Source organism: Mya arenaria, chromosome 15, assembly GCF_026914265.1.
Source record: "Mya arenaria isolate MELC-2E11 chromosome 15, ASM2691426v1".
Classification (NCBI taxonomy): domain Eukaryota; kingdom Metazoa; phylum Mollusca; class Bivalvia; order Myida; family Myidae; genus Mya; species Mya arenaria.
In genome coordinates, this window is record NC_069136.1 from 30,168,166 (window position 1) to 30,196,033 (window position 27,868).

Consider the following 27,868-nt stretch of genomic DNA (forward strand, 5'->3'; position numbering starts at 1 on the left):
CTTATAATACAATGTACTCCTCCTTATGCTGAGATAGACATGTAATATATGTTTTAAGTTAACTTTGCAAAGCCTCTTAATATTTATAATATAAGCATTGCAATGGACATTGTTTCATGAATATAAGAATAAAGAACTTGAAATTTAAAACTTCCGCGTCAAAGTAACTACCAAAAATATACTGTAGGTAAAAATCTTCATTTGCCACTACACTTCCTTATTTACAATTGGAGTATTAGATCTACATTTAAAATACGATTGACTGGTTGCAGATTTTAATAAATTCCGTCCATTATATTATGATGTTTTCTTTGTTATATCGTAAATATAAAATTATCAAGACGTTAATGCCAAAAAGGAGTTTCAGTTATTTCCAATACCATATATGTCCTAATAAACTGACTCAGAGAATGACATATATTATAAATAACTCATACATAACAGTTTTCATCCAGGTAAATATCAATATTAATATCGGAATAAGAACGATTCTGCGCAAGGACTTCCATGTTCTGTAAAATTTTAAGAATATATTCTATTATGTTTAGTGGGTGCAATTGAAACTCGAGTTTAATTTAAAAAAAAAAAAACCAACTTCCTGGCCAATGAAGTCTCAAATTCTAAATATTTAAGAACACTGATTTAATCCTTTAAAGCTTTTCAAATAGTTGGTCCACAAAAAAGTGCATACACTCCTTTGTTTGCTATTGAAACCCATCTTAGACATTGAATGGGAATAATGCTTTTAACGCCCTGCATATCGAGATATATATCTTAAGAATGAAAGATTGCATCTCAAACATGACATGAGGAAAATTTGAAGTGTTATGCCTAGTTAAATCGAAATACAAAATGTATTCTTATTCAAGCAATGTTGTGAAAAACTGACTTGACGAAAAGCGATTACGGAGTTTTATATGCTGTAGTTGCCATTAAAAGGAATTTTTTACGCCTATTTTTTTTAATAAACCCTTCCAATGCGCGGAAGAAAATGTGCTTATTGTATCCTTACTTAATTTTTAAGTAATGCGCTAGATATATTGCTGGGTAACCTTATTTGGTATATATGCATCACCAATGAGATAAGCAGGGGCCGGCTGACCTTACTCTGAAGATGATGAGTACAAAAAAAATGTGTAGCAACACCGTGATGTAAGTTGGACACCAAATGATTGAACGAACATTTAAGAATATTTCGTTAGAATGGACACTCTTATAATATTTCGTAAGTGTTAACACTTTGATACCCTCCCCCCCCCCCCATATTCTTGAGTTGCATTAGTGACATGATGGCCGAAATTATACACATTTAATAATATGCGATCACTTTTGGCATGTTAATTATTAAACACCAGCAAATCCAAACGATGTAATTAAACCCAACATACCAATACATTACAATAATACAATTGACAGTTATAAACATGACAATATGTTACTGCTTTTGGTTTGGTGTAGATACTCAATAAATGGGGCGAAATAGATACAAAGTAAAATAGATTAATTCTGGCTTTAAAATCTATTCTCAATATAAAGTATATACGATCAAGCTTTAAAGGAACGACTTGGGAAGAGGTCCAGATATTACATCTTAATATTACACACACGTATCGCACACACGCACGCAAGCACGCACACAAACAGTATTACATATACTCACACTCACTCACACACACGCACGCACCTGTACCCTTACACACGATTATAAACTTAATACTGTCAACCATAAAAAATACCATTACGGAAGTATCTGATACTTCTTTTATGGCAAATTGGCGGGTTTAAACGATTATTTACGCTGATCAAGACTCGACACCTACTAAATTTTGAAAACGATTTAGTCGGCAAGGCGGGCAAGGCGGGCACAGCGTTTTGCTAGTTCAGTGACAAAAAAACTTTGTCAATGCAAAAGTGAACAAATTTTTTTCAGGACCGTGTTTGTTTGAAGACTAGGTGTCTTCCGTGGATCAAGAGTCACAGGACGTATTTAATTTGACTGAAAGTTTAAACTTGGCATAACACGAATTCCTTCTAACATTAGTTCACCATGTCTTAATTGGATGTAATGGGATGTTTATTCTGATGGTCATACACGGTATGTTGTTTCATTTTTGTTTAATGAATTGTACAGAGCTGAATTGAGCATAAAGTTGGCAGATGGTGATATATTAATGTTCTTATCCATGAAATAGCAAAAGTGTGTTTTACAAAAGTGGACGATACAGTATGAAAATAGTTATGACATATGTTAAATATGTAAACATATATGCGCTTACCCAGTATGTAACAAACTGTCGTCTTTCGCCAAGTATGGATAGTGTACCGTATTGTTTAAGTATTCTTAACATTTTGTAAACTCATGTTTTTGTTTGTTAAAGAGCAATATTTTTGGTTATTAAACCATGAAATTACCCGTATGATACTTAATATCATTATGGAATCAAATATACCTTTATTACCATTCATGCGTTGTACAGCAAAGAAAATTGACAAATCAAGGACTAATAAAGCAATCGTGTGTCACTTCAAATTTATATACAATAAAAAACATGCAAATACTACATTACGAGTTTATGCATGTAATAATTACTTTTTATGGTTTGTTTTCTTAGCGATTAAGTCGGCAAACCGAGCGCAGACCGGCACCGACAGGTCGTTTAGAAGTCTAAAAAAATGCTAAATTTCTTCGTGTTTAGAGCAAAATGTCTATCGAATGCCTTTATATTCGCAAATGCACACGTGCGTGTGCCCAAATAACTCGCTAAATAAAACCAATCAAAGATTAAATGAAAAATGGCTGTTGGTTTCGTTACAAAATCGAATTGGGTGGTTGCTTATTATAGCTCTTCTAAATGATAATTGTCTGGGGGTTTTCCCCTGTTGCCAAGCAACAGTCTGTCTGTGTATGAGATTGTGACTTAGAATATGGACGGAAAGGTGTGTACACGACTTACAACCAAATAATGGCTGAGTAAGTGATTGAAACTAAAAAACGTGAGAGATTAAACTAAAACGATGGGCAGAGAGGATTGTCCCTTTCCAAGTAACACCATGGGTGAGAGATAGATTATATTATGATTGGAAAGGATGGTTGGAACAACACAGTGCTTGAAATGATAAGATGCACGCAAGCCCTTGAAAGGCTTGTTCAACGTCAGTCTTATGTTCAAATTTGTGCCACACAATTTGGGTCGAAAGTCGCCTTAACCACATGTAGTGGGTGAAGTAAAGGTGCCCAGTGATTGAAAATTAAACACTTGCACTACAACGCTCTTAAATAATTATGTTTGTTAAATCTGTAGTACCAAAACTAAAATTGGCTTATTTCATCTAAAACTGGCCTATAAGTTTTAATAATAATTCTAACAATTCTAGTCCATTAACTGTGGAATTCTGGAAAGAAATTTGTCTTCGCATACAAAGCTTAAGAGCTTTTTATTTGTGTAATTTCAATCATGCCGGTTTCAGATTTCATACCTGTTTTGTAATGTGTTTTCAAGGACATCATTCAATAAAAAGCAAGAGGTATCAGAGACTAGCATTGAAATATAATTATCTGAGCAATTGCAATAGAACAGTTATGCCTTTTGTACGTGTTATATATATATATACGCATGAGGAAATAAACTAATGATACGATCAGATATACGTTTGCCCATAGAAAGATGAAAGGAAAATGTTTATGTCAAAAGACAGAGAGAAAAATTCATTTGAGATCAAGCAAAAATGCAACACTGTCAAGATAAATGTATGTGAAAATAGCGAATTAAACAGGTTTTTCAATAACATTAAAAATGAAGAGAGGGGAAAAAAAACAAGAACGATATCTACTTAACATGTATATCGACATTATCTTTAAAAGCAAACAATATATTACATACATATACAATCAGTGAAATATCATTAGCGATCAGAAAAACATTAAATTCATCATTCGAATTGCTGCTAACTAATGTTTACATGCTAGTTGAAATTAAAATATATTCTTAAAATAGTAAAGCATTAGTAGACAAAGTATATTGCTATTCTCAAGAAATGTTTGTGCACTTTCTTATCCCTGAAAAGTAAATGTATTTTCCCAATCAAATATTGCAACTTAGCCTCCTCATTACCGAACGAAATCAACGAACATATCTCGCAAGGAAAATTTTCTGAAAGCATGTTAATCCTAATATCAGACGATAAATTGCGTGAAAACAGTACGGTTTTATTAATAACAACACCATACGCGTGACATAATACAGATTTAGTTTATATATGCTAGGTTCAATCAATAGTTTTTTTAATATTAGAGCATGTTAAGGGCCTTTAACCGCGTATAAGTGGTTGGGGAAGGTAAAAAATAAAATATATTTAAAAAAATCATGTTTTGTTTAGTTTTGAGAAGCGATCTTTTTTATGAGTAAAACAAACATTCTTGGTGTAGCAAATGTAAAAACATGCAAAGATATTAGCAAAATCACAGGATCAATGTCGGAACTTCCCCTGTCTGTATAAGGGTCTGAGAAGGAGAAAGCTTATTTCCCTTACCATTCTCTTTCCTAGTTTATGACTGGCATCAATATCTTATTTGATGTTCGGCAAGTAAACTCCCAAATTAAACATGATTACTTAAAAGTTAAAACCAAAAACTGACTGATTTGTGTTTTTTAAATGAAACTAACGTCAACTATATCAGTAAATTATAGATTTCAAGGAAAGTTTTGAATCTAAAAAAAATAAAAAATTGTTACAATATCGCCAAAATTGGTGAATTATGTTATAATATTTAGAACATTACACAACCATAAGCCATATTTTGGATACTGATCGTGTTGGTGACATATTTCAGTTTTTGTCTAAGTGTATTTATTTCAGTAACGAAAGACGATGCTTCATCCATAACAATAATTATAGAACAGCAAATGTATTGTCATTTAAACGTGTCTTGAAATTTAATGTAAAATATCATATGTTTTGTAGTCGTGTATCATCATGAAATACTTTATTTGTTGCTTCCAAATATAATGTGCTCCTCTTAAATGTACGTGAAGTTAGCGGCCTAGCGGCCTAGCGGCGTGAAGTTAGCGGCCTAGCGGCCTAGCGGCGTGAAGTTAGCGGCCTGGCGGCCTAGCGGCGTGAAGTTGGCGGCCTAGCGGCCTGGCGGCCTAATTATTTTTTCTATGTCCAAGCAATTGTTAATGCGTTTTTTTTTTAAAACAATGATAAATCAAGGTTTTTTATTCATATAGTTACATAGCGGCCTTAAATTGTTATCTATTCAGAATATTTTTCTTTATCTTTAAAAACAGCAAATACATCATTAAGTCTTAAACTTTTAAATAAATGTTCAGCGTCTTTCCACATAGAGTAGATTAAACATGAATTTTGAACCTCTTTTTTTTAATAGACTGGTTTTTCAGGTCAATAACCGTAGTCGGGTATGATGCCTATCGTCTCTAGTTCAGGAAACATCAATCTAAACACGCTGAAGCTTTTATGATGCATTTCTTCAACCGATCAATGTCATAGTCTTCTTTTCGCTTAAGAAGTTCGACGCAAATCGCTCTAAAGTTTAGGCAACATTTGCGCAAAATGTCCACATCCGAACGACAATATTTCAACAGTTAGTCTTGAACAACAAAACGGTCAATTTATTTTTTATGATACCATGTGTAGGCTTTTCGTCGGCTTTCGGGTTTCAAGGTGTGAGGATTGTAGTTCTTTCCAACGGTAAGGCGAGAAAGTGTGGCATGCTGGTTTTCTTCACCATTGAAGGTGTGGAAATATCCTTTTTGCTATATCTGATTCCATAAATGCTTTAGGCATTTCCGCTAAAGCCATGGGTATAAAGTAATGGAATCAATGAGACCTGCACGTTGGCACAAAATCTAATGGGAAGCGAAAACTGTTCAAATTCAAACCAGATGGTAGAGAAGTAATTTCACAAGAGCATATGACGATTCATGTATGTATTCAAAATATCAAAACGTTACCATACGTATTTTTCCCATCAAACTACTTGAGGATTTCCTGTATATGCAATTTAAGGAACCTTCCACCAAAAAGCAAACTTTGGAAGACAGAGCTGAAACTCGATCACACATACGGATAGGAAAAAAAAGCTAGAAAGACTAAACGCACAGGACAAAATGAAGCGATTCCTTTTCAAGTTGAGATATTACCCCGACCAAATTAAATAGCGTGGTCGGTTCCAATGATATGCAGATCGTCCAATAAAGTGCACCGTATTTCCCTATATTTGTTACAAGTTGTTTATTTTCTTCCTTAGGCCACTCCTTTTTTATTTTTTGGTTTACAAGAATTTTTGGGGAAAACGTCCACCAGGCGGTCGAAAAAAAAAAAAAAAAAAAAAGGAAAAAAGTCACAAAACATACTCTTAAAGGGTAAAAATCAGAGAACAACATAAAAACATTGAAAATTTATATCATTTACATGACATTTTAAATTTTTAAACTGCTATTAATGCATGTTTTAATACACTCAAAGTTTCAAAGTTCTAATTAAACACACAGTTTAAATCTTACATACTGTGCATATAAAACATCAATGAAATTGACTATAAAACATGTTTACATGTATAAACTACACTTTTTATCAAAGATACATTGAATATCACTCAGCAAGACATTTGTTAAGCTTCAAGGGTATGCTTAAGCAAAAGTGAATGCAGAACACTAAACTGAACAATATTAAATTGAAAAAAAGAGAAGGCAATTTTACGCATTAAAATACAAAAAATTGCACTGTATTAAAACAATACATAATATTTTCTAAACATTGTTTCAGTTATTTCAATATTGGAAAATGCCAATAACGTGAAATAATTACCAATTTTGTAAATAAGAAAGTAACATTTTATGAAGACATTTGAGCTTTAACATTGTGAAAGCAATTCCTGAAAAACTAAAAACCAAACTAGACCTAGATTTGAGTTTTAATAACCTTTACCATGGTGGGTCCTAGTTATGTGTAACCCGATTCATGCTAAGTTCGGATATTTTCGGACCGGGATATTTACCATGGGATGTTCACCAAATCCATTTCAAATTCAAATCTTGCAGCAAATTACCACATCAGTACATAAAAATCACATAACAAAATAATAAATCTAGCATGTGACTTAAATTTATGTACCAATGATAGTAACAGAGAAATCCATAATTATGTATCGGATATTTTCATCTTCTCCCAACTCCGCCATTTTGTCTATACACGAGTTCACAGGGCATCTATACTTCATGCTTGTTTATTTTTCATTATAAAAGAGTATTCCTTGGTTACAACAACAAATCTCATTTATAGTGAAATATCAAGTTCATTACAAATTGAAATGGACTTATTCAAAATAGTTTTCCGTGTTGTTTTATCTAAATGTTTTGCACACAACTCCTGGCATTAGTATTAAAATGTCATTGAGACATGTGTTCAACTCTTTCATTGTTTTTACTCTACTATTGACCCAAACATGAATAAACATGTAATCTAGAATAAACACAAGCTTTACATTGACTCAATTACAAGTATTTCCAAACCATTTTGTGATTTTAAATCCATAAACACCATCGACCGAACTTGTGAAATTAGGTCACCGGTATCAAATTTTACTTTCGATTTCACCACTCACACTTAGTGCACTGTTATTTGATATTTAACCATAAAATGTTATAAAATGTTTTTCTCAAACATAATTTACAGATATTTGTGTCTACTAATTCGATGGCAGCCGCTGACAATTTTATTTTTATCTATAAACAACAATATTTTCATGACCTAAATTGGCGGGGAATAACAACAATCACGTGACAGTTATTGTTTGTGTCGGCTGTTAAATTTGCCAATGTTTATTGCTATTGTTATTTTAACAACTCCTGCATATTTTAATTAATTATTTCATACAAAGAATGACTGCTATCGTCAATTCCGCCATTGCAATCGGCGCTGCCATAACAGTTGACTGGCTCACATGCTATCACTATAAATTGGCAAATACGGCCACGGAACAACAAACCAGTCGAGATCTACTGCATTCGTATTCTTATCTGTGCGTTTTTCTTTCGTTTCGCACCAAAGTCAATACGGTCGTGAAAATAATTTTGAAAAATTAGTGAAATTCATTTTTTATTTTTTTTTGTACTTTTCGGAAAATTAGACCCGCCGGTTTTGTAAACCAATTTATATAAAAGTAGTGGCCTTAAATGGTGTTTAAAACTGCTAATTTGGCATCGTATCTTAATGAGTGTCGTGTCGTCCTCGCAACTATACAAAGCAAGTGCACAATAGTAAATATCGAGCGATTATGCAGTCTCATGCTGATTAACAATATCAAGTTTCCATTAGGTTTATAATTCAACGACAATATAAACTCATCTGCTCGACGGCCGGTCCCAAGGCTGAATATACACAACTGTAAGAACACGAAATCCTCCCGCAAAACTCATTCACCACCTATCGTATTGACCGTATCTAGGGAACATGATTTTCGTCTCATTCAATAATTGCAGAAGCCTCTTATTTGCCTCGCGATGAAGAAAATTTGTTCACACATAAGGTTTGTGTCATGTAACAAGAGCCTGGGAATATTAACGACACAAAAAACATCACCGAAAGTATGCAGTTCATTGAAATTCCTCGTCACGATCACTTTATGTTACAAAAGTTAGCGCTGGGTGAGATGGACTTCCTACCTACCTCCCATTGGTAGCCTATGCTCACTTTTCTTTAGAGAGCGGTATTTCAGAAACGCGACTAGTCGCCTGACACGACATATTGAACATGAATATATTAATACACGCCACCTGCGTAGCAACAGAACTACTTACGTGAATGCGGGGCGTCAAGTACTTGCTTGTGTGTATTTAACGCGTTATTGCCTTATTTATGACAAACATTGCGTGTTACTCTTAGTATAGCTGTACCGTTGCAATTTGGTAAGTTTTATTGAACAAAGTAATGAAAAATAATGAAAGTATAGCATTTACATACGAAGTCATTTTACCCTACAACCAATAGTAAGCTACACCACATGTTTGCACCCCGTGTGACGTCACACATATCCCGGCATTCAAGACTGACCCGGCAAACCCCGGCAAAGAACATATTTTATGAATAAAAGCTATTAAGAAATAAATCATACGCGGTTAAAGAGTTCATATCATGATATATTTTGTTAAATAGCTTTTATGTTTCAAATGATTTAATTTCAGCAGCAATCGAGCTATTGTATTTGTAAGTTATTTGGATTATAACTATCACAGTGTTTCAACGTTATGCCTATTGTTATTCTGTACTATAGGGTGTAGTTTTAAAGTCATACACAATATGGCGGCGATTATGCGGAAATGAAATTGAATGTTACTTCGAACACGTTCCTCTACAAAATAACCGACCTGTATTTAGTGTTATTGCTTCAACATCAATAAAAAATGGCATCAATGTATGCGTCTAAAAATGTTAAATTTAGATGGAGACAATCCAGAAATGAGCTGCCAGGAAGTGATCGATTTCGGACACGAAGGTACATGTACATTAGTCTGAAATAATAGACGTGTTATACGGGATTCTTCCAATCCCTAACGTCTAAACGGGTTTGTGCAAAAAGCGGGAGTGTTTGGAAAATATTGAAATTGTATTAAATGAAGTATTTTATGGTTGAAATAGATAATTAAGGTTTATATTCATATTTTGCCATGGAAGTGCAAAGCTATTTTGCGAAAAAAGGCATTTAATGCATTAAAACACAGTTTTTACCTTTCCATTGAAAGGAAAGTTGACTGACACAGACAACAATTATGCCAAGCGGAACAACTTGACCCAATCGTAATAACCTCCGACAAGCTTCGAGATAATACAATCGTAACAACTCGGCCATGGCCGAACAATGGGAACACCTAGGCCAGTATTCAACAGGAATTGACTATTTCGAATCTTACAGAAGATGGCGAGTTGTTACAATTGATGGCCGAAATGTTCCGATTGTTGTAAAATTGTGAACTGCAGCCTTGCAGGTGCCCTTCATGTATATATTGTTATGTTTTGACAGAATGAAATGAAGAAAAAACCATCAAACTCATCACTTTTTGGTTACGGAATTTATATAAAATAACATTATCTGGTAATATTTCTTGTTTTTATGAAATGTTATAGACGCAATATCCTTTAACCCCGGAATCCCGATCGGAATAACTACCCACTTGTCGTACAAAACAATTTGTACGTGAAGGATTTGTTGTGTCAAAAATCTGTCAACGTACAATTATTTGGACTAGAAGGTACATCTAGCTGATCCACATCTCTTAGTCTAAATATTTGTACATTGACGGACTCTTTTTACTATTAAAAAAAAAATATATACATATATTTACATTATATAAATATGGCAAATCCTTCATTACAACATCTTCATGTTACTTTCAATTCAGAGTTGATTATCCACTAAAATTATTTTGCATTTTTAATTGTTGTTTAACCTGAAACGTTTCAACCATCAAAAAAGAACATATGTGCTTCAATAGTCTAAAAAATAGACGTGTTAGTTATAACCATGTAAGTGCAAATATTTTTTTCACAAAACAAGCATTTAATGGATTTAAACACAACCATTTTACCTAGTATAGCAACTGGACCATCTCAGGTTAACTTCGAGATAGACCAGTCACCTTTTGTATATATAATTTTAACAACTTGACCATGGCCAAAAGGCTCCGATTGTTGTAAATCTATGTACTGCAGCCTTGCAGGTGCTCTTCATGTATAACAGTTTATATCATTATGTTTTGACAGTATGAAATGAAGGAAACACTCATCAAACTCATAATAATTTGTCGCATTTTATTTTTGTGTACATAACTCATATTTCAGATAATTATCTGACCGGAATCCCATTCGGAATAGCTACCCACTTTTGGTACAACAAAAAATGTATGTAAAAGATATGCCATTTCAAAATTTGTAAAAAGATCAGTCAAGTTACTATTATTTGGACTAGTGCTTCAAGTGTTTGATTTATTTTCTTTATAATGTATAATGCACCTGTCAATTTTAGAGCCAAGCTGGGAACTGCCTAAAAATCAGTTACCCGGTTAGCTCAGTTTAACAGATCTCCATGCAAGTGTTCACATGGTCGTGGGTTCAAGACTAGAAGATTATTAGTATTGAGATGGACAAAATGAAACATGAGCCTACCAAAGCTGACAGATTGCACAAGAAACACATAAATGCAGGTATTTGCTGAGATATTGTAATTATATTTTGAAACTTCTCATTCATTTAGGAAGTTCAGTTGAAACAGAGTTGGCAAAAAATGAACTAAGGTATATACATTTTGAATTTTAATTTTTAAATGAGAACTTTACTGGCCAGCACAGATTGGTAAAATGCTAGTCTACCAATATTAATGTGCCTGATTCGAATCAGTAAAGCTGATGAATGTACTGGTTGTGCAGCCAGGATGTGAATAGGTCTGCACTTGGCTGATAATGCATATCACTTTAAATGTTTAAGCTGCACTCTCACAGATTGACTGTTTTACTAACTCTTTTTTTTATTGTAATGAATTATTTTATGCGAATTTCTGAACACTGGTCATAACAGACAACTGGAAAAAGTAGATCGCTGCTTTCTTATATTAATTCAGTCAAAAATGACAAGTGAAAATATTGGAACGCTGATTTCTTATTTTAATACGATCAAAAGATGGTGTTCTATGCCAAAAATCTCATTATTAGTAAAGCGTTAGTAATGCTTTTAACCATAAAACAATTAGTCACAAATGTAAATATAAAAAAAACATGATCATATCTTTTGTCAGCAGTCTTATATCATCAGTTTTCATACTGCTTTTCATTAGCTTATTCCAAGCCAAAAAGTAAAAGAAGTTGTCAAAATATTCAATCTATGACTGAGAGTGCAGCACTCTCACAGATTGAACATTTTGACTACTTTATTTATTTTTTTGTCTTGGAATGGGTCAATTTATGCGAAAATGCATGTTAACCATTCATATAAGATTGCTGACAATAAATTAGTCAGAAAATGTTTATATTTAAGTTCAAATTTTTTTATGCATTTTTCTTAAATCGTTAGTAACGCTTTAAGCCATAAAACCTTAGATTTCGACCTGAAATATGGAAGTCTGCAATGTAATATTTTGTCAGTAGTCTTATATCACTGGTTTGCAGATATTTACGCAAAAAATAGGCCATTCCAAGACAAAAAATACAAAAGTTGTAAAAACAGTAAATCCGTCAGAGTGCAGCTTTAAATGACTAAATGTTTTGATTTGGCTCAACTCTCACCTAAAATCTTATAGTTTTGTAGCACCTAAATGGTTTGTTTTTAACAACATTACACTTGCATATGTATAAATTTGTTCTTAAATTTGTGATTTAGATTGGAGGATTCAATCTCTGGAAAATAGAAAAGGGCATGTTACATACTGTTATCATTGCCATGACAGAAACCATATTGAGGAGCTGGTCCACCTGTAGGAAGAATTGCGCTATTGGTTGGAGCAGCACTATTCCCCAGCCATACACCAGCACTTAGTTTGCCATAGGGAGCATTTCTGAGCAGTTATGGAGACCAATAATTATGCAGGTATGTCATAATCAAAATCTTGGTTTATATTTTTTTTTAATTTAGCATATGTTGAGAAGAAATTTATTTCTAGATTGAAGGCACACACTATAATTTGATGCCCAAAAATATATTTCTTATTTTAATGCGTTATCATGTCTAACTCATTTGACTTAAATGATCAAAGCAAAAGAAATGCAATTGATTAATCTGCAGATATGCAAATGTAAACTTTTTAACTGGGGAAATTGTTGCCACTTGTCTATTTATTAAAGAACATATTTATAATTAATAATGTTTAATCTGTACACAAATCATATGCCTTCTTTGTTTTAACCATCAATGTCAAAGAGTCCAGCATGATAATGGATTAAATTGAGAAAAAAAATGCATTAATTTATATGAACCCTTTAAAACAAAGACATTTCCTAAATCCAATAAAATATAATTGAATATTGATGCAGAGTTCAGTTAGAATATAATATAACTTTTTTTGCAGTTGTGGCAGTGAAACTTGCACCAGTGTGTTTTCTGTGGAAATAAAGAGATAGTGTCCAGCAATGAAGACCAAACTCAAGATCTGACCTTGTAAGGCCAATATGAAATAACTCTGTGGAAAAATGGGAAAAACCTGCAGTCAGGAATGCACGGAAATCATCAAAAGAACAGTGTTAAATTAATCTTGAATAACTTGACATTTATTTTGTTTGACATATTTATTCATGGTGCAGTGAAAACATGTTTTTTTCCTCATGGTTATTTAAATTTAGAATTGATAGGAGGGAACATCATTATGTAGTTTCATGTTCATAGTCAGATCAAAACCCATGTACATGTATAAAATAATGAGCTTTCGAAAATATCAAAATGGAACTTGTTGTATGTAGTGTAAGTTAATTAACATAATAAACAAAAATATTTAATAAATTTCAATTTATTATGCCCCCTTCAAAGAAGAGGAGTATATTGCTTTGCACATGTTGGCTGCTACGTCCGTCTGTCTGACAGTAGACCAAAGCTTTTCCTGGTTGATAACTCTACAATTCCTAGACCTATTGTCAAACTTGATATGAAAGTTTGGTTTAACCAGTAGATGACGCCTTTTGATTTTAGGGGTAATATGGTCAAAGGTCACAGTGACCTTGAACAGGAAGGTGTCAAAGAATGTCTGACTGATAAGTTGACAATGCCTGCACCTATGGCCCTGAAACTCAACATGGAGGCTTAGCCTGACTATTAGATGATCCTATTGATTTAAGGGGTCATTGGGTCAAAATACAAGGTCACAGTGACCTTGAATGCTTAAAGGTTGTACTAATAATGACTGGACAAAGCCTGCACCCATGGCCCTTCAACAACTTGACTTTGGGGTTTGGCCTGACCAGTAGGTGAGCCCTTTTTATTTGTCACAGAGACATTAAACGCAAAAAGCTTGCGTGTGTGACAACTCGACAAAGTCTGCACCCATGGCCTTCAAACTTGAAATTTAGGTTTGGGGTGACCAGCAGATGACCCCTTTGAATTTGGAGGTCAAGGTCACAACTCCAATATTGGTCATTAAAACTATGTCATTTACTTATTCCCTGCTGCTAAGAGGATACATGTTTATCAGCAAATATCAGCCATCATCTGAATATGATTGAAAACTTTACCAACTACATTCCCTCATACTTTGAATAGCATAATCTTAAAACTGCATCTAAGGCATCTTTTGTCAATGAAAAACCACCTGTCATTTCGGTCCATGCATATTTCATTCAATTGTCCAGACATTCTTGACAGCATGGCGCTAATTAATGCTGCAGGTTTAAAATTTAAGACATTAGTTTTTTTTCTTCAGCACCATGCAGATTTATTAACACTTTTATAATAAAAAAACAAACTAGAAACATATTTTAAAAATATTGTTTTTTTCTTCATGGTATGATGCCACAGCACCATGCAGATTTGTTTTCACTTTTATATCAAAGAAAGTAACTCAAGCACAAAATTAATTTTGTAAGACATTGGCTTCAACAGACCCTAATGAAATGAAGGAATGTAATTGCTTACTGAAACTGTTAAAAGTGACGTCATAAATTGAAGCAATTTTAACATAAGGAATATGCATTTAACTAATTTAAAGCGTTTAAAACTTAGGAAACTTGAATTAAGAACCTTGTAGGCCATTGGATACATGATTAAGTAGGGCCAATATATTTGTGCTTATTATAATCACATTTATCCTTCTTCATCTTCCTTAAAGAGTGTTCATCATTTGTATAAAATCATTTGATCACGTTTCATTTGAAAGAACTTTGCGGTAGTGTTTGCTTGCGTCAGTTACATCACCGACAGTCTTGCAGCGCTTTCAGCGCTTTGATATATTATTGCTTTGAGTAGATTGTAAAAATTGTTCCTTTCATCATACCTTACAAATAGTACAACAGCCGGAGTTGTGACCAGTAATAAATAGTTAAAATGAAACGAACAAGAAAAGCTTCTCGTAAAAATATAGAAATGCCAGTGTATAACTCAGAAATGTCCAGCGATAGTTCCTTTCATGCAGTGCCTTACTTTACATTATTTTAAATACTACTACTAGATCACCGTGCCATGTATATGGGCATCACCATAAATATGTTTTATATGCCAGGTTGTTCAGCTTCGTGCAGTGTTGGATGTCTCAATGGTGTATGTGACCTAACAACAGGGGACTGTGCATGTAGGGATGGCTACTTTAATACGAGATGCTCATCCAAGTGCAACGATGGATGTCTCAATGGTCAATGTGATGAAACAACGGGATATTGTACATGTAGAGATGGCTACTATGATATGCGATGTTCATCTAAGTGCAACGATGGTTGTCGTAATGATTCGTGTAACAAAACTACGGGAGACTGTACATGTAGAGATGGCTACTATGGTTCAAGATGCTCATTCAAGTGCTATCCTGGCTGTCTTAATGGTATATGTGACCGCACAACGGGAGATTGTAGATGTAGAGATGGCCACTATGGTACGAGATGCTCATCTACGTGTTTTCCAGGGTGTCTCAATCATACGTGTAACAAAACAACTGGATATTGTACATGTAGGGATGGTTTCTATAATACGAGGTGCTCATCTACATGCTATCCTGGATGTCTCAGTGGTGTATGTGACCAAACATCCGGAGATTGTACATGTAGGGATGGCTACTATAATACAAGATGCTCATCCACTTGCGGTGCTGGATGTCTTAATGGTAAATGTGACAATACCACGGGATATTGTACATGTAGGGAGGGCTACTATAATTCGAGATGCTCATCTACATGCTATCCTGGATGTCTCAATGGTGTATGTGACCAAACATCCGGAGATTGTACATGTAGGGATGGCTACTATAATACGAGATGCTCATCCACTTGCGGTGCTGGATGTCTTAATGGTAAATGTGACCAAACAACGGGATATTGTGAATGTAGGGATGGCTACTATGGTACCAGTTGTTATTCAACTTGCGGTGTTGGATGCCTCACCGGTGCATGTGACCGCATAACTGGAGATTGTACATGTAGGGATGGCTACTATAATACGAGATGCTCATCCACTTGCGGTGCTGGATGTCTTAATGGTAAATGTGACCAAACAACGGGATACTGTGAATGTAGGGATGGCTACTATAATACGAGATGCTCATCCACATGCGGTGCTGGATGTCTTAATGGTAAATGTGACCAAACAACGGGATATTGTACATGTAGGGATGGCTACTATGGTGATTACTGCTACTCGTGCGGTGCTGGATGTCTCAATGATCAATGTAACAAAACAACCGGCTATTGTACATGTAGAGATGGGTTCTATGGTACGAGATGCACATCTACGTGTTTTACTGGATGCAAGGCATGCAGTAACTCTGCCTATAACTGCAGTGCCTGCAGACCTGGTTATTGGGGTACTCCGCAATGGCCTTGTAGATAAACCTGCAGTTACAACTGTATGTCGTGTATTACGGAAAATGACTGCACAGAGTGTAAGGCTGGATTCTATGGACTTGGCTGTCAACATAAATGTAGTAGTGGGTGTATCAACAAAGCTTGCGATCAAATCTCTGGCTTATGTCACTGCTTAGTTGGCTACCCAGATGCATTGTGCAAAGAAACATGCCCTGATACTTGCAACGGCTGCACCACTCCTGAAAATTGCACGACATGTGTGTCTGGGTTCTATGGTAAGACGTGTAAAACACCATGCAGTTTAGGCTGCACCATTCGGACTGCGATATGCTAACTGGTCGATGCGCAAGCTGCAGGGAAGGTTTCTCCGGTGACAATTGTGTTCCAGGTAAGCTTTGTATGATTAATTTAGTGTCAAGTCTCTGTTACCTTGGCTGCTGCTTCTTCTACTTTACATGTTGTCACATAATGTTTTGCTTTTACTTCCGCTGTTGTTTCTTCTACTAAACATGTTGTCACTTGATATTCTACTGTTACTTACGCTATTGTTCCTACTACTTCTACCACCACCACCACCACCACCACCACCACCACCACCACTACTACTACTACTACTACTACTACTACTACTACTACTACTACTACTACTACTACTACTACTACTACTATTGCTGCTGCTGCTGCTACTACTGCTACTGTTACTGCAGCTACTGTTACTGCAGCTACTGCTGCTATTACTGTTTAACTTCGTATAAACACAATGAAGCATAAGCATGCATAAAACAAGACTGTGTTTAATGTTTTACACAAATATAATATTTCTTTTTGAACAGAATCAGCGGGAAGTGTATCACCGACGTTGACCATAGTTTCAACAGTATCAAATGTTAGTGTGGTTTTGGTCATCTTGATGATTGGCGCAGTTGTCGTTTTTCGGAAGCTGAGGAGGTATGTTGTCCTACTTTAGAAATCAGTTATGGCAAACTAAGTCTTATTTAGTGTACCGATTAGATATGGTGTATTTTTGTTTTTATAAAGCACAACCGTATATTCTATAAAAAGAGGCACATGTCAAAAGAGGCACATGTCAGCTAGTTTTTTAAAGTGATGAACCGCCACAGCGATCGATAGTGGGTTTGATCCACAGTTTACGCCAGCAAAGTGAAAGGTAGTTGGTTTCGTTTACAATTTCCGCATGTTCAGCGAAACACAATATATTTGATACACAGTTTCCGCCTGTACAGCAAATATGTAGTGTCTTTGATACACAGTGTCCGTCTGCAAAGCGAAATGTCGTATGTTTGGTATACAGGCTACGTCTGCAAAGCGAAAGGTAGTGTGTTTGATACACAGTTTCCGCATGAAAAGCGAAAGGTAGTGTGTTTTATACACAGTGTCCATCTGCAAAGTGAAAGGTTTTGTGTTCGATACACAGTGTCCGTCTGCAAGGCGAAAGGTAGTGTGTTTGATACACAGTGTCCGTCTGCAAAGTGAAATATAGTGTGTTTGATACACAGTGTCCGTCTGCAAAGCGAAATGTAGTGCGATTGATACGCAGTGTCCGTCTGCAAAGCGAAATGTAGTGCGCTTGATACGCAGTGTCCGTCTGCAAGGCGAAATGTAGTGTGTTTGATACACAGTGTCCGTCTGCAAAGCGAAATGTAGTGTGTTGATAAACAGTGTCCGTCTGCAAAGCGAAATGTAGTGCGCTTGATACACAGTGACAGTCTGCAAAGCGAAATGTAGTGCGCTTGATACACAGTGTCCGTCTTCAAAGCGAAAGGTAGTGTGTTTGATAAACAGTGTCCGTCTGCAAAGCGAAAGGTAGTGTGTTTGATACACAGTGTCCGTCTTCAAAGCGAAGGGAAGTAGGATGATCTACTATGTCCACACGCATATCAAAAGTGGTTTTAGTCCTTTATTATCCCTCGGATCTTCGAGTGGTAGTGGGTTGGTCCACTGTGTCAATGTGTTACCACGGTAAGGTGCACATTGTTTATTTTGTATGCTTCTGTCAAAAATGATATATGTTTAAACCAAAGGTAAAGTGATAGATCTAAACCAGAAGCACAAAGCAATGTTTGGAGGAGTCCGTTTCATTAGGCTTCGATTTTTATATACGGGACATGATACGCTATAATCGTTTTATCATATGCTCGATATGCCCGTTGTTTTTGTACATAAATTGATTTTTCGTTTTACCCTTTTCAGGCGGAATATTCAGACAAATAAAGAAGGTATTCTTTCATGGTGTAGTAATGACCTCGAAGCTTACATATTTACTCTAATTTAATATGTTTGAAAAATATCCAGTTAAAAAACAACTATTTTTTGTCAATAAATTTAAATCATGCAATGAAATAAATTTAATACTTTGGTTTCGGTTTAAGATTTCAATATATATCACCGCGTAAATACCAACTTGATATATGGGGTTTGGTGTTCACTCGGTGATCTTATACTTAAGCAATTATCCTCTATTTTCTAACTTCCTGCGTGTATATTTCTCAGCACCGAATATTCCAATGAGAACACGGGACCTTGAGGATTTGGAGACGGCAACTCAGCGAACAAACCACTATGAAGATTTGCGACACGATGATGGTACTCGGGAAAATAATCGCCACTATGCCAACGTCAACCCGTCATTCCAAAAATAAACGTTTTGTTCAGTCTTGTTCGACAAAGATGGTCGTAGAAATATGTATATATTTAAGTAAATGTAGTAAATGACCATATTATTCTGTGGCATAGAGATGACATACGTGGTATGTTTTATCTCGTTAAAACGATGTACGTTTATTGTTAAAACGAGTTTTTTTTCCGAACTGTGCATAAACATGGATAAAGAACGACTGATGTAAGGTACATTTGATTCAGAACAGCCGCATATGTAGTTTTAACAGAATGTTTAAACGAGATGAAGATAAAACGCATGTCACCTTTACGCCATCGTAATATTTTTGCATCGGCGATTAAGCCATTTTGCCAATGGAAGATTTTAACAGAATCAATATGTACGACAAGTCCAAGAAACCCGACATACATGTACGTATATGTGTGTTTCTGTGTTGAATGTTAAAAAAGGTTATTGCCTATTGTATGATATAAATCATATTTTTGCTTATATTCATATTATTATTGTTAAACATAGCTTGGAAAGGACATCATTTATTTTTGTGATATATTGACATACGTTAAATAGCGAGCTTTTAGATTTGTTTGGTACAGTGTAACACCAACTTGTTTTTTATAAAGGCTGAAACACACACACACACGCACGCACGCACGCACACACACACATACACAAACATCGATATAATGTATAGTTGTTAGTCCTACCACTGTTTGTTATATAAAGCTTGTATTTGACAGATATCTGCAAAAGAAGTATTTGATAATATCAGAAGAGATTTATAACATCATAAGTATTTTAAAACAGCATGGAGGAGTATTTTGTATAAATGTGTATATATTCACTGGCATTTTTATGTTTAATAATACTCTACTAACACATTTTCTTGAACTAGTGTAACTAATGTGTGTACAATAATTATAATTTTTGAGGTTGCTACTTGAACTGAAATGTTCATTTCTATTTGATAATGATTAGTTATTTCAAGCAGAAAGTGTTGAGTGAATTTATATGACAAATATATCGCAAATGTTATGATATTCAGCAAAACTGCGCAAATACCGGAATATAAATACGGAAGCTTGGGTCCTTTCTTTCTGCGAGAAATAATTAGCTAACAAAAGAAATGATAAATTTCTATTCTTTTATGGACGAATTGTAATTCTACAGTATTTTATACGTTTCCTCACCAACTAACAATGATTATGAATGTTAACACACTTATATGAATGTATGATGAAAATATAAAATATATATTTTAACGAAAATGTTTTTGTTTTTTTTCATAACAGATATTTTTCCCTCTGATATATTATTGATGAAGAAAGTTTAAAACGAGGCATTCATCCACCAGACACTTTTAGGGATAAACTCAAACATTGCAATAAGCAGCTTAAAAGAAAATACATTTTTTATTGTCAAGTCAAGCGTAAAATGTTGTACAATGGAGGAGCGAAAGTTTACAGGGCGTGTTATTGGAAGGAGTAAATCTACTTTCCATCTTTATGAAGAGATTTCGGATTCATGGCACTATTGAAAACTCAGAGGGAAGTTGCATGGTTATGCCAATCCCCTATAACCAAGCCCCCCCCCCCCCCCCCCATATCAATAACAAAAAATGCAAAAATGTACAAAGGATTATAATCACTCATGTGGGAACAATAAGAATACTAAGTGACAGGAAAAAAGGTGTTATGTGTTCAAGAGTTCCGACTCGCCCCTTTATTTGCCCGACGGACAATGATCAAACGGCCATAACCTGTCAAATCTCATTTTTAAAAATAAAATATGTAGGGCTTACTTGGAGAGTTACAATGGCTCTTTAAGGTATGTACACTTTTACCAATTTTATGCAAAGGCGAAAAGCATAAAAAACGTTATTCCAGCAACAGCTACCTGCTAATTCCAGCCAAGTTTTATTCACTAAAATATATTATCCCGTTACCGCATCATCAAATCAACACACGCACCTTAACTTAAGTGCTGGCATGGCGTTGTTTATGTAAACATTTATGTTTTCTTTCAATACCTTCGGCAAAACATACATGACGTAAGATTGACATTATGAAAGGTAAAACAACGACCGTTTATGAGTGGTGTATACCCCGCAAGTATATTAAATGAGTATTGCAATTGCATAAATTAAAAGATACCGTCTTCTTTCAAATATAGCTTTCACGTATGACACCTCCCGACCTGAACGAATGCAGGAGATATTTAGAACTATCTAGTCATAAAAAAGGATTTTTTTACACAATATTCTCATAATGTTATGCTCTGGTGTATGACATGTGCTTTCCTTTTCTAAGTCTATGCCTTTCTTCGAATGCAACGCATATTTAGACAAAAGAAAATTCAGATAGTTCAGCCAAATATATATTGTTTCGCAAAATATTTACTGGACAAACACCATTGTTTGTTTATTGCAATCACAAGAACATCTCTCATTTTGTATTGGTCGGTTCTTGATTGTCTTAACAACTCCTATATACAATCCTTTTGAAATACTGTACCGATGGCCAAAAGTCGTGTCCGGTATGGGTTTCATTTGTGCCTTGCAAATCCTCAATGCCAACTTTGAACACATTTCTGTACCGGCAGTACTGGCTCAAATTCCAAAATTCTTTTTTCATTTAATGCATATTAATTTCCTCTTTCCATCGATACCAAATTTATGAGTGTGCGATATAAATCAAAACATATATTGTAGTTTTTAGACCGGACAAGACTTTTGGATATTGTAGTTTTTGTAGACCGGACAAGAGTTTTGGTCATTGGTATATATATCAGGAAATCTTATAAGGAAACTACCTCATTTAATCTAAAACATCCAGAAACACTAAAAACTGACATGGTCACGAAACGTTTGTTTATTAAACCTGAATCATTCCAAAAATATTTAATAATTTTAATAAGATCGTTTTGATGTTTACCAACTTATCTCAAAATCACTTCTTTAACCTTCTACACATGGGTCTGCAAAAAACATGTTAGAAATACTATTCACAATATTATTATTGTATTTTAGTATCATTTAGATCAAATACTGTTTTCCATAAATGACAAAAATAAGGTTAATCCGGATGAACTGTGAATGCATCAATTTTATTTCAAATGTCAATTTTGAAAAGAGCTGAAAATGAATAAAACAAAGTACTTTTCAGAATAAGTTATAAAATAGTATTACTATACCGCCAACACATACAATTTCTTGTCCGAGCAAACCTGTCTCAATGCGAGATATACGAATTAAATTGATTTTCTTAAAGTGACACTCTTATTCAAAATCAATACTGACAGAACAGAACAGAACAAAACAGAAATTTATTTCGACCTATGCAACAAAGCATTCTCGTCAAACAAATATATACAATTAAACAAAACATTCATGCGTGTGATCATCGTTACAAGGTAGCCAATATCAATTACAATTCAAGATAGCTCAAGAAATATGGAGAATGTTCACGTATGACAATATTGATAATAATAGATATAAGAAGCTGTTTATCTAGATATTTAGATACATTATGGAAATGCAGATGATTAGTGATCACGACAGTGATTGTACGGTTACGACTTAAACAATATCATTGATTAATTAATAGGTTTCTTCTATTATTTGCCTGTAACAAAATTTACATAAATTTACAATAATTGTTTTGTTATTACTACTTACTAGTTGAGTAAATTTAAACATGCTAGGTTTTACATAAAAAATACTTTTTAATAAAAATTGAACGTAGCTCATCGAAACAATTACATTTTATAACAAAATGAAATTCATCCTCAATTTCCTGTGTATGGCATAATAAACATAATCTTTCATTTCTTGGCAGCCTGTTTTGTCCGTACCCGCCAGTTTTAATACGTAACCTGTGAGCTGATAAACGTAATTGAGTGGGGTATTTTCTATTAGTTTTGTTATATAATAAATTAAGATATTCAGCAATACCAAACGTACTGTGCAGATGCAGTATAGAATATTAAGTTTCGCACTGTTTGCAATATCAGCACGCCACTTTTGTAGAAAACTATCGATTAAACGTTGTTTAAAGACTTGAGCAAAGAGTTTGACATTATAATTCCCCGGATTAACCCAGACATCTAAAAATCCATTCTCCTCAAGTACACATTTAACGTTAGATGCCCAAGTTGTGAGGCCTTCCTCGCTTAAATCAACTGATTTACGGTATAACTAATTTAATAAAATATTATTTGACTGTTGTATTTTGAACCAATACTTAATAATTAGCACGTATCTGTTAATATATATTGGATAACGCCCTAATTCTCCGTAAACAGCCGCTGTACATGTACTTTGCTTAACTCCTAGAAGCGATTTGCAAAATTTTAGGTGGATCCTTTCTATATTTTTCGATTTTGAGAACCCCCAGACAGAACTCGCATAGTTAAGGATCGAACCTACAAATGAGTCAAACACTTGAAGTGCAATTTTCGGAGGTACGTCAAATTTGTTAATATTTTGTTTAATACGTTAATAGCCTTTAGAGCTTTACCGACTACATATTAATTATTTAAAACGAAAGTGCCAGTGTAGTTAAATACTGTGCCTAGATAGTTAAAGTTGTCAACTACTTCAAGTGGTACGCCACTATAGACCCAAGTTTCATTAGCCCTAACCGGTCCTTTTTTACGGAATACTACAACCTTAGTTTTGGCTATTTTTACTTCTAAGCCCCACGTTTGGCAATAATCGTAAAGATGGTCTAAACTTCTTAGTAAGTCTTCTACTGAGTTTCCAATTATTACCATATCGTCTGCAAAAAGCAATATCATAATACATAAATCGTATAGGCTAATACCATAGTAAACGTTCTGTTGTAGAAACAGTTCTGGATCTTCTAGGAATAATGCTAACAATACCGGCGAATTATTTTTACTAACACATGTATAACAAACAATATTTTTCAGTACCTTTAACTACTTAATAAATAATGCATTTAAGGAAAATATAAATTACTGATGACAAGATCTTATCCGTGTATTTAATAGCTGAAAACGCAAAAATATTAAATAATTGGTGAGTGCTTAAAGATTTACTGTGATCTACTATCGTTTCATAAGGTAGAAATACCGTGTTTTCTGCATCTTTCTTTCAAATTAAACTCCGTATCTTTAATAAAACCATTGTTTCGACAATATTCATCATCTTTGATATATCAAAACAAGTGTATAAAAAGTGGTAAAACGTATTTGGGTGTAAGGGTGCATCTTTAGGCTTATTTGAACTATGGTGATGTTCCTAATGCTGTAGTGTGACGCGTCTGGTGAGGAAAACGGGATTAACGTTGCCATTTCTAAGGACACTATATAATAGATCAGATATATATATATATATATACATGCCTTTTGTTGAAAATACATGCCTATTGTTGAATTAAAAGCACTCCGCCATTGGCCAGACAGTTTGACATGAGCTCTTATCAGTCCTCACGCAATCCTCAAGATTTTCTATTTAGAGCATTGGACAGATAATCTCCAGACATGAAAGTCGTCATCTTTTCTGCTTTTGTTGTTTTGGCCGTTATAGGTAAAACCATTATGTTATTACCTATTATAAAAATAATTCATTGCATATAAAAAAGATTCTCTAGTGAAGGAGTCATGCTTTTTCTTAGCTTCGATGCCGGGCACTGAACCAGTTAGTGGATTCGATTGGTTCGACCCTCACCAGAGACGTCCTCGTGGATGATTCTTCAGTTTGGAGTCTCACCAGGGACGCAAGGAATATTCCATGAGTTCTAGCTTCACCACGGACGCGATCCGTAGAAGATTTCATTGGTCTCACCAGGGCCATCGGAAACACTCCATGGGTTCGAGCCTCACCAAAGACGCGTTGTCATGAAATATTCCGGTGATTCAAGGGACATAAGGAAGATTCAATGGATTGGAGCCTCATATATATTCTGTGGGTTCAAGCCCCACATGGACTCGTTGTCGTGGAAGATTCCAATGTCTGGAGCCTCACCAGGGACTAGTCGTCATTGAAGATTCTATGAGTTCGAGCTCCACATGGATTCGTTTTCGTATAAGATTCAAATGGTTTAAGCCTCACCAGGAACGCGTTCTAGCGGAATATTCCATGGGTTCTGATCTCACCAGGGACATTCTCTTGCCCTCAAAAAGAGATAAAAACAGTCACAGTTTTTATGCTCTTACCAGAATGGTTCATATCAGATGTCTTTACAATTAAACAAAGTTAACTATTTTTTAACTAAAATGAATACTTTAACTAGGTCAGGGTGACAACGCTCTACATGTATGTGGACTGATGACATGAAAGGGGTGAACTCAGGTCAAACTACTTTATCATTATTTTCAAATAAATAAGTAAGGCATTTTAATAAATATTTTTTGTCAGGTCTAACACCGACACTTAATCATGAATTACATTATCCCTGTCAAAGCTGCACTCTCACAGATTAAACGTTTTGAAAACGTCTTTATTTTTTGTCTTGGAAGGAGCCAATTTTTGCGAAAATCCATGGAAACCGGTCATAAAAGACTGCTGACAAAAAATCAGATCGCAGATTTTTATATTTAAGTTAAAAAATAGTGTTTTATGCATTTTTCTTAAACCGTTAGTGACGGTTTTAGCCATACAACATTACTTTTCGAACTGAAATATAAAAATCAACGATCTGATTTTTTGTCAGCAATCTTATATCATAGGTTTGCAGATATTTACGCAAAAAATGCTCGTTCCAAGACAAAAAAAAAGAAAGTTAAAAAGGTCTATCTGTGAGAGTGCAGCTTGGGTATTCGAAAATTAACTTATCGTACACCAAGCGAGAACAAAAACAATGATCCGAAGACGAATATTGTTTTAAGCATCGGTCCATATTTCCGGTAAATCATAGAAGTTTTCCCAGCGCATTGTTTCGCATTTTTTCAGTGGTGGTGAATGCGACAAGCTGTCAACATGATGATTTGACCAATTGTTTGGCCGAACTCTCGTGTGGCAATGGCACAAAGGTTGTCGGCTGCGAACACGAAATCTGTACGTGCGTTGACGCTCCAGAAAGTAAGTTGTCTGGCACGTACTACAGTGCTGAAAATCCTCGTCGCGTGCCTTCCATTAAGTTTTCTTATCAAAGATAAATACATGACGTATACATTATTCCTGAAGATGTGTGAACAATGCTATACAAATACCTCAGCAATACGCATTTCACAAGGTATACTGATTTTTCCAGGAGAGTACGATTTTCCAATGTCATTTTGCAAATGAGATTTTGTTTTGTTTTGATATATACATGAACTCATAAAAATAAGTTAATGGTCACCAATGGACACAAATGAAATATGAAGTACATGTAATTCACTTACATTAAGATAATTAAGTACTTTCAACGTCTTTCTTTGCATTGCCAAACAAATTTAAAAAAAAGAAATAACAGTTAGCCATTATGCACTAGTTTAAAATCAATTTGCCCATACAAAAAACAACAACGTTGATGGTTAATAATAAAACAATTATTTTAACAGAACCACCTGAAACTTAAGAAAATGACAGTTACATGTGAATCTGACTTATTCACCTGCTAGTTGTATACAAGAGGGAAAGGCTTTCAATCAGCGTCAACCAGCGCAATCAAAGATCTGCACGTGTAAATGATGAAGTTTTTTTATCTAATGTGTCAACAGATTCAAAACACGTATTTATACGTGTCATAGTCAGAAATGAGTGCCAGAATCTGGTATATTTAATCCTCCAGAAACGGATGAAAACCTGTTATCTACACTAGGCAAATTTGATCTCTTTGATCTAACTTTGTTAGCTGAGATGAACTCAGATATGGCATGTGCAACATGTATAAATAGATGTAGAATGTAGGACATATGGTAACGCAACCCATTCAGATCTCGTTTTCTACCTCACAGTGATCTGTTAAAACAGTATTGCTCACAACATCCATAGCTCCAAACAGGGACCACCGATGAACACACAATTGCGAAAATATATTTGTTGCCAAACCAGTCAACTCCCATTAAAATTAAGACGATATAGTGAGATCTTATAATCACCTGTAGATAGAATGGACATCACAAATATCAACGCAATTGATTTTGTATTTACTGGTAAAATTAGACAACCTCTACCTTACATTCGCAAAAGGAGAAAACAAAACCTGTGTAAAGTTCATTCATCATTATGGCGAGTTGATAAGGGGGAAATTACTGAGTGTGACCCATGTTGCTTGAGAACACGTGCAATTCAATATCCATCTTCTGTGGTTTTTCCGCTCTAGACCAACATCTCAGGCAGCATTTGAACAAATCTAATGTCGTACTTGTTGACGGTCTCTATCTGTGTTTTTGTAATGAAATGCAATTCGACATATTTTTGTTATCTGCATTATGTATGCCAACAATTACCGCCGTGTCACGCACCGTTCTGATCTTTAATTGAGAATAAATCTACTGCAAACATGGATAACGCGTCCACCGTATGACTATGAAGTCTGACTGTATGTACATTGTGTTGTAGATTGCCAACAGAAGACGGACTGTGTGCTCACCCATTGTAAACATGGAGAGACCGTCCACTGTGACTCCAATGTGTGCGTCTGCCTAAAGGATCACTGATCTTGCCTTTGTCTTATTTGAGATACTTTTTATAGTTGTCAAACCGAAATGAATAAATGAAAAAAGGAATAAAAGAAAACTATTAGTTTGCCTATCCCATGAAATTTTATTACTTCCTGTC

At 34.8% G+C, this 27,868-nt stretch overlaps 1 protein-coding gene and 1 long non-coding RNA gene across 2 annotated transcripts; both read left to right on the forward strand.

Moving 5' to 3' along the window:
• Window positions 1–1,814: 1,814 nt before the first annotated feature.
• LOC128220674 (multiple epidermal growth factor-like domains protein 10) lies at window positions 1,815–20,399 on the forward strand. Its single transcript, XM_052929166.1, has 5 exons — window positions 1,815–2,095; window positions 15,212–16,890; window positions 17,336–17,450; window positions 18,714–18,739; window positions 19,014–20,399. The coding sequence occupies exons 1-2, from the start codon at window positions 2,071–2,073 to the stop codon at window positions 16,525–16,527; spliced, it is 1,341 nt and encodes a 446-aa protein (XP_052785126.1). The 5' UTR covers window positions 1,815–2,070; the 3' UTR covers window positions 16,528–16,890; window positions 17,336–17,450; window positions 18,714–18,739; window positions 19,014–20,399.
• LOC128220675 (uncharacterized) lies at window positions 9,485–13,867 on the forward strand. The gene is made up of 3 exons (XR_008258832.1): window positions 9,485–11,222; window positions 12,391–12,597; window positions 13,076–13,867. It is a non-coding gene; the product is annotated as an uncharacterized LOC128220675 (long non-coding RNA).
• Window positions 20,400–27,868: the final 7,469 nt, after the last annotated feature.

Excerpts from the sequence above, each read along its gene's own strand:
- LOC128220674 (XM_052929166.1), top strand. The coding sequence starts at position 2,071 with ATGTTTATTCTGATGGTCATACACG. Across the intron at positions 2,096-15,211 it reads TATTCTGATGGTCATACACG|GTTGTTCAGCTTCGTGCAGT; the intron begins GTATGTTGTTTC and ends TTTATATGCCAG.